We start from the raw sequence: 12290 nt of genomic DNA, 5'->3' as shown, positions 1-12290 counted from the left end.
ACCAGAGTGCCTTAGCAAACTTTAAAATGTAGTTGTTAAGGATTTAAATTTTACAGTATCTATCCTCTTGCCACAGTTTCACTAAGACCAGATTTGGTAAGTGGAGGACTGATAGTTGCCATGTTGACAGACCCATTCAGAGCTGTGGATCTTTGTTTCTCTTAATGATGGAAGTCCACGTCATGGTTGATATGTGAGGCTTTAGGTGTTGATTTACAACTTAAATTGCTTTGAGATTAAGTTGGTTTTCATGAGGCTGTTTCTTCAATAATGTTCACAGAGAGCAGCTGGATTTAAACTAAAAGACTAAATGACACATTATACTTAGTAATTAGGTAACTTTGAATCCCAGTGGTTTTACTGGATTTCATTTATAGAAATTTGTGCCCTTCTAGTCTTTTAAAAAATGTCAGCATGGATGTCAAAATCTCCCACTATGATGACGCTGTCTTTATTTAATACTAAATCAGATAGGAACTCTGAAAACTCCTCTAAAATTTCAGAGTAGGGACCTGGTGGATGATATATATAAAAAGAGGTTTTCTTGCTTTGCAATCTGGATGAGGGAAAATAAGGATTAAATATTCAAAAGAGTTGTAATTATTAACTGCCTTTGGAGTAATCAGTAAGTCAGACTAAAAGATTGCCCACAATTTCTGGGTATGTGAAAATTGAAATAACTAGAAGGAATTACCTCATTTCTGCTCATATAATCCTCTTGCTGCAACCAAGTTTCTGTAAGGCAACATGAATCAATGTGATTAACACAAATCAAGTCATTAACTAGCAGACTTTTTGAAGAAAGAGATCTTATGTTAACTAAACCACACCTAATCATTTTAACTTTTCCCCCAATTGGAGTTATTTTAATTTTAATTAGATTATCATGATTTACTCCTTTGGGGACATTTCTAATTTATTAGATTTTGGTCGTGGGCAAGACACTGTCTGGATGGAGCAATGAGTGGGTAAGAGCAGAGAAGCTGCAGAGAGGTGCGTTAAAGTACGACTTCCTTCCTGGTCTGCACCCTGGGCTGTCAGGTTTTGGAGGACTAATAAATGAAGGGCTGCACCATCCAAAGTGGGATGGATGCCGTCTCTTCAAATCAGACCAGGCTTTTCCCAAAAGGATTGCCAATTATTAATGTAGCCCACGTTGTTTTCAGGAAAATATAAACACTTTTATTGTGATACAAAAGTAATTAAAGTAAAGTTAATTAATCAGACTGGGCTCTTAAGATTAATCAAAATCCAAACATTTAAAGTACCTAATATAACATTATGTAAAGCCTAAATGCTGTTTAAAGTGAATTATATTTGTCGTCTAAGGTTACAACTATTAGCAGCCTGTAACCTTTTTCCTACTTTGCTGAGGATTACCGGTTCAGATCTCTCACCTTGAGTTGGTATTACACTGCCTAGAGACAGGGTTATTATAATCTTGTCTTCAGGAGAGAGAAAAAAGGCAGTTTTATAAAAATGTACACACGATTAAAATACTGGTGTGGATTTCTGAGAGCTGAGTCAATGATTGAGAGAGAAATGTAGAATGGAGACAGAAACTAATGCACCTCATGTCCATCTGAGCCTAGAAACAAGTCTGATCCATTCATTTTAAATTATGTTTTATTGTTTTAGTTAGTAAAGCATCTTTTAAGTTTCCACAGTTTTTTTTTTATGTTTTCTCCAAATTTGCTTCAAAGAGTCAAGCTGCCAGACATTGAAGAGCTGTGCTTAATGAAAAAAGGCAGTTCCTCTTAAAATAAACAAGATTCTAAGGAGATTGTGGGACATTATGAAGCTCAGAACCAAAGCACAGAGGACATGATTCGTTTTACTCAGGGATGACAAATGACACCCAAGGCTAAGAGTAAGGTGTCTCATCAATTTATCTTAAGTTGCATCCGGGCTTCAGAAGTTGTCCGAAATTCAAGACATTTTCTGGTGAATTCTTAATTTCCTTTATGAAATTTTCCCCCAAGTTAAATCAGATTTAGAAAATTAAACTGACTTTTGATTGAATTAGACTAATGGACTTTTTAAAGCTTATAAACTTATATAATTAAAAATATATAAAGCGCCCCCTTTAATGTGAGCTTAAATAGTGAAACATGTTGCCAACTGCTCATTCATGTCACTGTGGTTTTATTTGTCCTAGTATACTGTACAAGGTAGTTTGAGTTTAAAGTCCAATCATCCATAATTATATTTTCCAACAAGCCTCAATCTCTCTAAAGTGGGAGCCTACTGGCAGATAGTGTGGTCTTGGTGTGAGGGAGGAGGTTTGCAGCTTAATGTAGGTAGGTCTAAAATATATGAAGGATGTGTTTTAGATGTTACATGGATTGTGAGTCAGGGAAAGTGTGAAGCAAGCTTAGTTTGACAAGCTTAACTTCTCTCGGGCATTACTGGTAAGTAAAGCATCAGAGGATTAGAGTGTAAACAGCGTAGGAGGTAGATGTGTAACAAAAACACAAATTGCTGTAGGAGGGAAGTGTGTTGACCAACTGAAATCATTCTGACCTTTCATTGCAGCCCAGTCTGCCATTTCTTTGAAAGTCTTAACAAGCTATGATTGACGGTAAAAGCTGAAGGGTTTTAATTTAGCATGGGTTGTCCTTTCTTAGTCATACAAAAACTGATATGTCCAAGCTTAGTCATCTAATAGATAGACTTAAAACAAAAAGCATGCATTCACTATAAAAAGAAAACACAACAGTTTTTCTTCACTGTCATTCAGTCATAATAATTATTTTACCTAGTTGCACATTATTAACATTTGTGTCCAGCTGCTAAATGCGGACACATAAGAATATGTGCAAAAGGAAAATTGGCAGGTACTATAACTGCAATTTCAGAAAAGGTGCAAAGGTACAAACTACCTTAGCATAACGGAAGTGATCCAGACCACTAGGACCAATCATCAACTCATGAAAGACATGATGAATAAACATATGCTTAGAAATATTAAAGGTATAGTGGAGGGCTTTTGCAAATTTTTGAAAAGACCTGCCCTCTCTGCTTTAAAAAAAAATGCGCATGCACAATCCTGTGCCCGCGTCCGAGACTCTGTTAAAAAGTTGCTGTTTGCATCATTCATACAAACTTACTTTCCAAAAGAAGATTTGCAATTGTCCACTATGTCAGACTCACCACTAGTGAAAATGGGGCCAAGCTCGTAGGACAGCCCCAGTAGAACAGCACCAGTGGCTTTTTTTTTCAACAGTAGGCTGACAGGAAAGGGGGTATGAGAGTGAGGGGGAGAGACATGCAGCAAAGGACCACAGGTGTGATTTGAAATTTGCATGTTTATCACAGGTTATTGTTGCATTGAAAGTTAATTTTCAAAATATAATGCAGCCCTAGTATATATTTCAAAGTCATAAAATGAATAGAAGCCTCTGATTATAGATTTTTTTAACTACTTTTTTAACTGTCTGTACATTTTCATTACTCTTCATAAATTCAGTACTTTCTCTAGTTTTGTCTATTAAAAAACAAAAAACGCGATTCAAGTGCTCAGCACCACCAAATCTGTATTTTACAGCTTTGCTAACATTAATATTGCTACTGTAATCCAGGAAAAACTGATAGAAATATCGATATATGGTCAACGAGTTCAATCAATGGGAAATTGAGGTAAAGTTTAAAGTATTTACTAATTCAATTACATCTCATTAGGAATGGCTGCACAGGTTTATTTAGGGCTATCAAGGTAAAAGAGGGTGAATATCATATGCACTAAGGCTATATTGCTAAAAATACACAATTTTCCTTTCTCTTCTTAATATTGCCAAACATCGTGTTGGCAATGATGGCTCGTATAAAAAGTCTTTACATAGATGAATCGTGACAAAAAAAATGTGAAAAACTCGAGTGATATGAATACTTTTTAAAAGTCAAAGTCCTTGTTTGAGTATTCTCTTTCTGCCTGCATTAATTATTCATTTCTTACCCTCCACAGGTCTATTTTCCTGGAGTACTTCATGGTTTAGCAGCCCCCCTGCAGAGTCTACACCGTCTAGGGAAGATTCTCCCACACAGACGGCCTCCACTCTTACTTCCTCAGGTGACTCTCTGACAACAGAGACCTCCGCAAGCTCAGAGATGTCCACCCTCAGTCCTTCCAGCTCTTCATCTGAATTCGCCATCTCCAGCAAAGAAACCTGGGTCAGTGTTCAAATGGAAACCACCACCAAGCTGGCTGACAAGAAAGAGGAGACTGTGACTTATAAAGCCAGCGGCAGGGGGGGCAGAGGGAGGGGGAAGAAACACAGAGGGGAGGATAGGAACAGAGGAGAAGACAGAAGGAGAGGAGAGGATAGAGGGAAAGCAGAGGAAGAAGGGAGTGGTGAAACCATTGGTGCTGAGGCAAAAGGAGAGATTCAGGTCTCACGGCGACCTGCTGATTCAAGTAAACCAAGAGAGAGATCCAGAGAGAGATCCCGAGAGAGAGGTCATAGAAGAGGACAGTCCACCACTACCACTACTTCCACTACCACCAGCCCTCTGGTGACCACAGAGATCACAACAGCTGGGACTGAGGAGGACCCTTCTACATCCAGAGAGCAGATTACTTTATTAGCAGCAGAAAACTCATCTCTATCAACTCCACAAGAACAAGTTCAAACCCAGTCATTTTCTCCATCACTCTCGCCATCCATGTCATCTTCTCAATCACCAGAATTCCTATTAGAATCTGACCTATCCCCATCCCATGCCTCTGGCTCCTCCATCCCACCTCAAAACACCTCTCCCTTAACGTCCTATACCCAGGTCCCACCTTTATCTCCCTTGCCATCAACACCGGATCATCCCACTACTCAGGCTCAAACCACAGGACTGGCTCCTTCACTTCAGGCAGATATCATAGACAACTCCAATGACTCCCTAACGTCCTCCCACTTGGTCCCAGAGGAGAAGGTGTCTGTCAATGGCTCTCTGGATTATCCACTGTCTCTACTGGGACCCCAGGATGATGAGGAGTCTGCCTGGTCTCATGCTGTGGGCTCAGGGAACCTCTTACCAAGTGTAACAGATGAAGAAAGCACCCAAGGAGGAGTAGGAAGCAACATCAGTACCACAGCTACCAGTTTGTCAGGTAAGAATGAGTCTGATTTTAGATATTATGCTTGATTACAGTTAATAACACCCTTTGATTTTATGAAAAGTCAAAGAAAGTCTTGCAGCAATGTCACCCCTATCAGTTACATCACATGATGGATGCAAACTACGCTCCTTTAGACAAACGTTCTCAATCGAACAATCTTACTTTTTTTTATATGGCCGTAGTTCATAACTCATGATACACTATATTGCCAAAAGTATTTGCTCACCCATCCAAATTATTGGAATCAGGTGTTCCAATCACTTCCATGGCCACAGGTGTATAAATTCAAGCACCTAGGCATGCAGACTGTTTTTACAAACATTTGTGAAAGAATGGGTCGCTCTCAGGAGCTCAGTGAATTCCAGCGTGGAACTGTGATAGGATGCCACCTGTGCAACAAATCCAGTCGTGAAATTTCCTCGCTCCTAAATATTCCACAGTCAACTGTCAGCTGTATTATAAGAAAATGGAAGTGTTTGGGAACGACAGCAACTCAGCCACGAAGTGGTAGGCCACGTAAACTGACGGAGCGGGGTCAGCGGATGCTGACGCGCATAGTGCGAAGAGGTCGCCAACTTTCTGCAGAGTCAATCACTACAGACCTCCAAACTTCATGTGGCCTTCAGATTAGCTCAAGAACAGTGCGCAGAGAGCTTCATGGAATGGGTTTCCATGGTCGAGCAGCTGCATCCAAGCCATACATCACCAAGTGCAATGCAAAGCGTCGGATGCGGTGGTGTAAAGCACGCCGCCACTGGACTCTAGAGCAGTGGAGACGCGTTCTCTGGAGTGACGAATCGCGCTTCTCCATCTGGCAATCTGATGGACGGGTCTGGGTTTGGCGGTTGCCAGGAGAACGGTACTTGTCTGACTGCATTGTGCCAAGTGTAAAGTTTGGTGGAGGGGGGATTATGGTGTGGGGTTGTTTTTCAGGAGCTGGGCTTGGCCCCTTAGTTCCAGTGAAAGGAACTCTGAATGCTTCAGCATACCAAGACATTTTGGACAATTCCATGCTCCCAACTTTGTGGGAACAGTTTGGAGCTGGCCCCTTCCTCTTCCAACATGACTGTGCACCAGTGCACAAAGCAAGGTCCATAAAGACATGGATGACAGAGTCTGGTGTGGATGAACTTGACTGGCCTGCACAGAGTCCTGACCTCAACCCGATAGAACACCTTTGGGATGAATTAGAGCGGAGACTGAGAGCCAGGCCTTCTCGTCCAACATCAGTGTGCGACCTCACAAATGCGCTTCTGGAAGAATGGTCAAAAATTCCCATAAACACACTCCTAAACCTTGTGGACAGCCTTCCCAGAAGAGTTGAAGCTGTTCTAGCTGCAAAGGGTGGACCGACGTCATATTGAACCCTATGGATTAGGAACGGGATGTCACTTAAGCTCATATGTGAGTCAAGGCAGGTGAGCAAATACTTTTGGCAATATAGTGTATGTGATTTGTGATTAAACAAAGTTTCAATAAGCTCCCAATGTTTATTTTCTTTTGGGGATGCATTTTTTAGCTCTGCCTTTGAACTTTCTTTGATTTACACCAGACCTCTGGGACACATTTAATCATCCTGCGGTCTGGTTTCTGAAGCAGATCACACCAATGTGAACACAATGCAGAAATCCTGGAAGTGTAGCAGAAATTGAGCTAATCAAACTGTATTTATTAGAATACAAGAAATCTAAATGTACTTTGTAAAGGAAGAAAATATTCTAACATAGTTAACTTTGGAAAAAGGTTGGCTTTTCATTTTCTTCCCTCTCCAGGTCCACCCGGCGAGCTGCGTTTGGTAATATGAAAATCAGCAAGGCGTGTTGACATCACAGAATTACAGAGTTTAATCCAATATAAGACAATGCATAAACTTAGAAATAAGACAATGCACAAACCTACACCAGAAACTGCAGAACAACAGAGACATACATTCCATTACCTGACATAGGAGGAAAGAAAGCAAAGACGTACAAGACATCTTTGGAGAGTTTGCAAGAGCAAAATCTGATCTTTTTCTGCTATTTAGAAAGCTTTATCCTCTTGTATCTAATCCATTCAAAAAGGGGCTGGCCCTCGGTCCTCCAACCAGGAGCCATCTCTGACACTGCTAGGGCTTCCCCTTATTTACTGCAAACATCTGGGGTCATTTGCTTCTTTGTTTTAACAAGAAAAGGCGGAAAGCTTGTCCTGGCATCTAGAATTCCTAGGGTCATAAAACACAAGATAAGCTCCCACAGACAGCCCGTGGAATGCAGGGGGCCTCACCATCCCTGGTTGTTTATTCTGGAAGACTTTTGACCTTCTGTAAACCAAGCAGAAATCTCTCCTGCAGGCTTAACTGTTATTCACCCCCCAGGAGATACTCATTCTATGGCCTGGTGGTCTAAATACTTACCCATTAGTAGTTTTAAATCATTAACACAGCCTTGTTCAAAATTAAGAAATATGTTCAAGTGAGAGTGTTTACACATGCCATAAGATTAACTGTATTAAAGTCTAAAAAATAATCATTTTTCTTTAACAACTTCTAAGGTACATTTTACTTTATCACCCTGACATCTTGTCCTACATGTTAATATGGGGACATTGTTGCATTGTGATTGGAAACGTACAACATTTCAGACATTATGGAGGAATACAATCAGTCTGGTTTCTATATATTCTATATCTTCTATATATTGGCAGTATATCCTAATCACTTTGTACAAAGCGACAAAAAGGCACCTTTGATTGACTTGTGTGCTTCGAGCCAGGAGAGTAATCGCTTTGAGTTGGGAAAGCACAGACGGTCTTACGACTTCAATGGAGCTGCAGGAACCAATATATATATAAAAATCAGGGGACACCTTCACGCAGTTTTTGGAAAGTCACCAGGCTGAAATGCATTAGTGGAACAGAAAAAAATAAAAGAGTAGTCTCTGATTACGTTTATGTAAATTCATATAACTAATATCTAGGCTTAAGACTTTATCATTATGATTTTTTATACTTATTTATTTCTTCTTTGGCTTAATTTTATTTTCTCTTATACCCTGAGTCTGGATTAGGGGTATGGGGTGTTTGAAGCTTGTTTGAAAAAATGTAATCTATGCTTCGTATGTTTCATACATGCAAAAAAAACTAATTAAATACATTGTTTAAAATTTAGCTATATGATATTTTTTTCACTTGAATATCTTAAATAGTATAATCACATCATACACATGAATTAGAGGTGAATTAACTCAAAATTATGAATTTTTAGGAACTAATAGTGTCAGCTGCTTGAAGTGTTGTCCGTACCAAAGAGGGTTATTTTAACCACTACCTGAAAGAAGTGCAGAGGCATACAGGTAGGGGTAAGGGGAAGGATAACCGTAGGAAATGTCTGACTGCCGGATAGCTATCTCTGTTTACCATCTTATTGTAGTGATGTCAGTGAGGTTGAAAACACGTCATGTGATACATTGTTTTAGAACTTGTTTTGGGTGAAAATGATCATCCCTTGATGTGTGTCTGCATAAATAGAAAACTATTCATTTCTGTCCCCAAAGGAGAATCTTCCTTTAAGTCCATGTTTTTCATTTTCTCTGACCTTGCCATTCTGTGATTTATTCAGCGTACTCCCCCACCCACTCCCTCATCCCATCTCTTCAGCGCAAGCCTTTTATTTCCAATACAAGCCGTTACCGCATGCCTGCCACCGCACAGAATCTGATGATTAAGTCTGCCACTATTTGACGTCTCAGTCGAGCGCTGAACTGCCCACCTGGTTTACTACATATTACTTGCTTGATAACGACAGCGGATCCACAAAACATCCCATCACTGTGTGTTTAATAACCCCCCTTGGGCATCATGCCATCACACATTTCTGTGCAGATGTATTTTCGTTTCCTCTGAAAGCGGCTCATGTCTGCAGCAGGCATTTTGAAACCTTTGCTTGGGGGAGAGAGGAGTCTGCAGATGGAGAACAGCTGTAAACTGTATCGACAGAGGAGCCGAGGGCAACCATCTGGGCTGCTGGTGCTCGGTATGAGGGCTGATTGATTGACTGAGAGGCCCTGAAGCCATAGAGGCCCATAAACACACATACATACTCCAATGCCTTTGCTACACCTGCAGCAGAAATGAATGGATGCAGAGGATTGGACTTGGATAATGACTCCCAGCATTCTGCCTCTCTTTTGTGAACTTTAGCGCTTGTTCTGTCCCTGGTGATTGTGGAGTTTCATGCTGGTGATGGCCGGCATGTGTTCAGCTGAATAGATCAAAGAGGGCTTCATCAGTCAGTTGAATCAAAAAGAGGGAACAGAAAACAGAAACCTCTGGTTGGATTGCAGGACATTCGGTAGCTCCTCAACTCTCACATTACTTTCCACTGATCAGGGTTTCTTTCTGTAACTCTATATCATAGATTATTTAGTTGTTTCCTCCTTTGTTTGTGTTTTTCTGCTGAAACACTGCTCATACTTGTGACTTTACTGGTTATACATAAATTCCTCTCCAAATTCAGTTAATATTTTAATTGGAGTCCCCTCTGACTTATCATCGGGGCTACGCTGCTTTCAACCCATTGTTGACGTCGCTCAGGCTGCTGGTGTGCAGGCCACTCTGTCAGCTTCTCCCAGAGGATATTGATTTTTCTGCACCACTCGCTTTAATGAACGGCCAATCCTGCAAGGTTTACCCAATGCTCACACCAGTTCTTTCATGAATCTCCTTCTGTCATAACAGCTGATATGTTTGTCAGGATGATCAATTGCTGTGACTGATACAGCAGCCTGGACCAACATACAGATAATAAAATGCACGCCTTTTTTTAAGAGCTGTACTTCGGCAGAATTTAAAGAAGAAGTTAAGAGGAGTGGCAGAATGCATTCATTGGAGCGATGAAGGAACTTTAAAAAGCTCTTCAAGAGTTTACATAAGCTCACTGTTGGCATATTAGAAATGTTGTGTTGACTGATCCATTTGAACCAATCTTTTCTCTTGTTTGAAAAATGGCTGAAATGGATTCTGAGAACAAGAATTCATTTTACAAAGTTTAAAGGTATACTATGCAACCGGGGTTGATTTTCCAGCGAGGCTCCCCCCAGAGGGCGAAAGTAAAAGTGCACTGTCGTAAATATGCACAGCTGTTCTCCTGGTTTCTCCGTCAAGCCAGTCGCGGTTGTTTTGAGCTTAGCAGACAGGCGAACGCAACGAATGACTAACACAGTGAAAGTACGAACATGCACACAGAGAGAAACCATTCCAATGTAACTTACAATCGCATCAGCAGAAACGCAAGAAAGACTCTTAACGTAAATTTTGTAGAACCCTGCTCTAGAAAATTATGTCAGCTTGTTTCTGTGTGTTGTTTGTATAGCTCAAGCTCTGTTCTGTCCAGCCATAAATATTCAGTCATTTGGATTAGTCATGAAGGCAGGTGCTGATTTTATTCATGCCAGTTTGAGCCTAGCAGCTTCTGTATTTATTGGCATCCTTTAAGGCATGGGTGAGCAAATCCTGTTCCTTAGTGCTAGAATCCTGCAACTTTTACATGTGTTCTTGGTCCATCAAACCTGAATCAAGTAACTGGATTATTTAGAAAAGAAAAACTGCATACTGAGGAGGTAATTCAAGAATTGAATTCAGGTGTGTTGGACCAGGGGTAAAGCTAAATGTTGAGGTCTGGAGTTGCCCACCGTTGCTTTAAGGCCATACTCATTTAAAAACAATGTGGACGTCACATTACCACTGCCGTTCTAGCATCTATCCAATTTATGATAAGCTCTGTGGTTCCTGGGTTCTTTTCAAAGAAAGGAAAAAACAAAACAGCTTCCACTTGGGAGTGACAGTTTGTGGTGTTTACAGATCAAGCCTGACTTAAATGCAGACCTTACGTCAGGGGGAGGGTGATAGTAAGGGAATGTAACAATTTAGATTAAATTTTAAGTGAAAAGACCTTGAAAACAATAAGCATGCTGATGGAGTTAATATATACTTCTGGTTGTGTTTGGGTTCCTGTGTCTGAAGGCTTTTTTAATTATTTCTCTTGAAGCTTCAGTTTGAATTCACAGCGGTTTGATAATCATAAAAATAAAATGTGATTAAGGTTCAGTTTTGGGGCAAACCAAAGCCGATGTGTTGATTTCTTCTATTTACCTTTTGTCTTGTGCACACCACCTAAATCCAAACAGACAACCCTGCACAGGACAGCACCCCCTCCTGTAAGCAGCCTTCAGCATTAGAGACAGAGCTGGAAGAACAAAGACTCCCACAGCTGAGCTTTTTTTACGGCCAGACTGAACGAGCTGCAGCTTACCAAAGACCTTGAGTGCCGTTAATGAGCGGATCAGGGGGGGAAACACGTGGTGTTGGTCCATTGATATGGAAATCTGTGTTTATGGAACGGGGGGGGGACCACACACACGCAGACATTTAGGGGGTGAATGGAGCACTCAGCGGGAGGTCTGCTGATTTCTGTTGAGGATGGCTAATCTCTGAAGTTCTCACGCTGCCCACTACGGCTGGCGGAGCTGGCCAAGGGCTTTCTTTCCATATTGTAACCATGACAACTGTGGCCGCGAGTGGATGGCGAGGTTAATGCTCTCTGGGTCCTCTTAAGAAAACAGGGAGGGAATATGTTTATTGAGTAATACCTTTGGATAAACAGCACAGATAAATCAGGTTTTTGTTTTAGATTCACAGACTAATTTCACCTCAAAATCCTCCTAATCATGCAGGATCAACATGGAAATTATGTCAGGCTTGGACATCTGAGCATTCATTCGCCAAGTCACTAATTAACGTCCACCTTCTGTCTCATTTAGTTGAGGTGGAGCCCTGCGTGACTAACCCCTGTCTGCACGGAGGAAAATGCCTTCCCCAGGGGACGGGCTACAGCTGCTACTGCCCACAAGGATATGCTGGGGGAAACTGTGAAATCGGTGGGTGATCTGTACACTTTTACACTGACACACACACTCCGCAACTAACACACACTTTGACATAATATACGCTCTGCATATAATACATCAATTCTTGCATTTGAAACAAGGCTCTTGACAGGATGACCATCAGCAGGTCAAAGGTCACACTGTCCCTCTTAAAATGGCCCAGCAGAAAATGATTAGACGATCATTTTGGTCCCTCAAAATGTAGGATTTTATTTGAAGATTTCATTGTTTTTATGCAAACACATTAAAAAAGGCTA

At 40.9% G+C, this 12290-nt stretch overlaps 1 protein-coding gene across 3 annotated transcripts in view; it reads left to right on the top strand.

Moving 5' to 3' along the window:
* The window catches only part of LOC119773155 (neurocan core protein-like), a 66529-nt gene that overhangs the window by 40038 nt on the left and 14201 nt on the right, over positions 1-12290 (top strand). For 2 of the 3 annotated variants that reach the window (XM_038270007.1, XM_038270002.1), the window contains exons 12-13: positions 3965-5101; positions 11908-12024. In XM_038270007.1, the coding sequence (XP_038125935.1) occupies positions 3965-5101; positions 11908-12024 (1254 nt within the window). The remainder of the gene's footprint in view (positions 1-3964; positions 5102-11907; positions 12025-12290) is intronic. The other variant, XM_038270014.1, reaches the window with a different exon arrangement.

The sequence above is a fragment of the Cyprinodon tularosa genome, unplaced genomic scaffold (assembly GCF_016077235.1).
Source record: "Cyprinodon tularosa strain WSP-4 unplaced genomic scaffold, ASM1607723v1 ctg12, whole genome shotgun sequence".
Lineage (NCBI taxonomy): Eukaryota > Metazoa > Chordata > Actinopteri > Cyprinodontiformes > Cyprinodontidae > Cyprinodon > Cyprinodon tularosa.
This window is presented reverse-complemented; position numbering and strand designations above follow the sequence as displayed.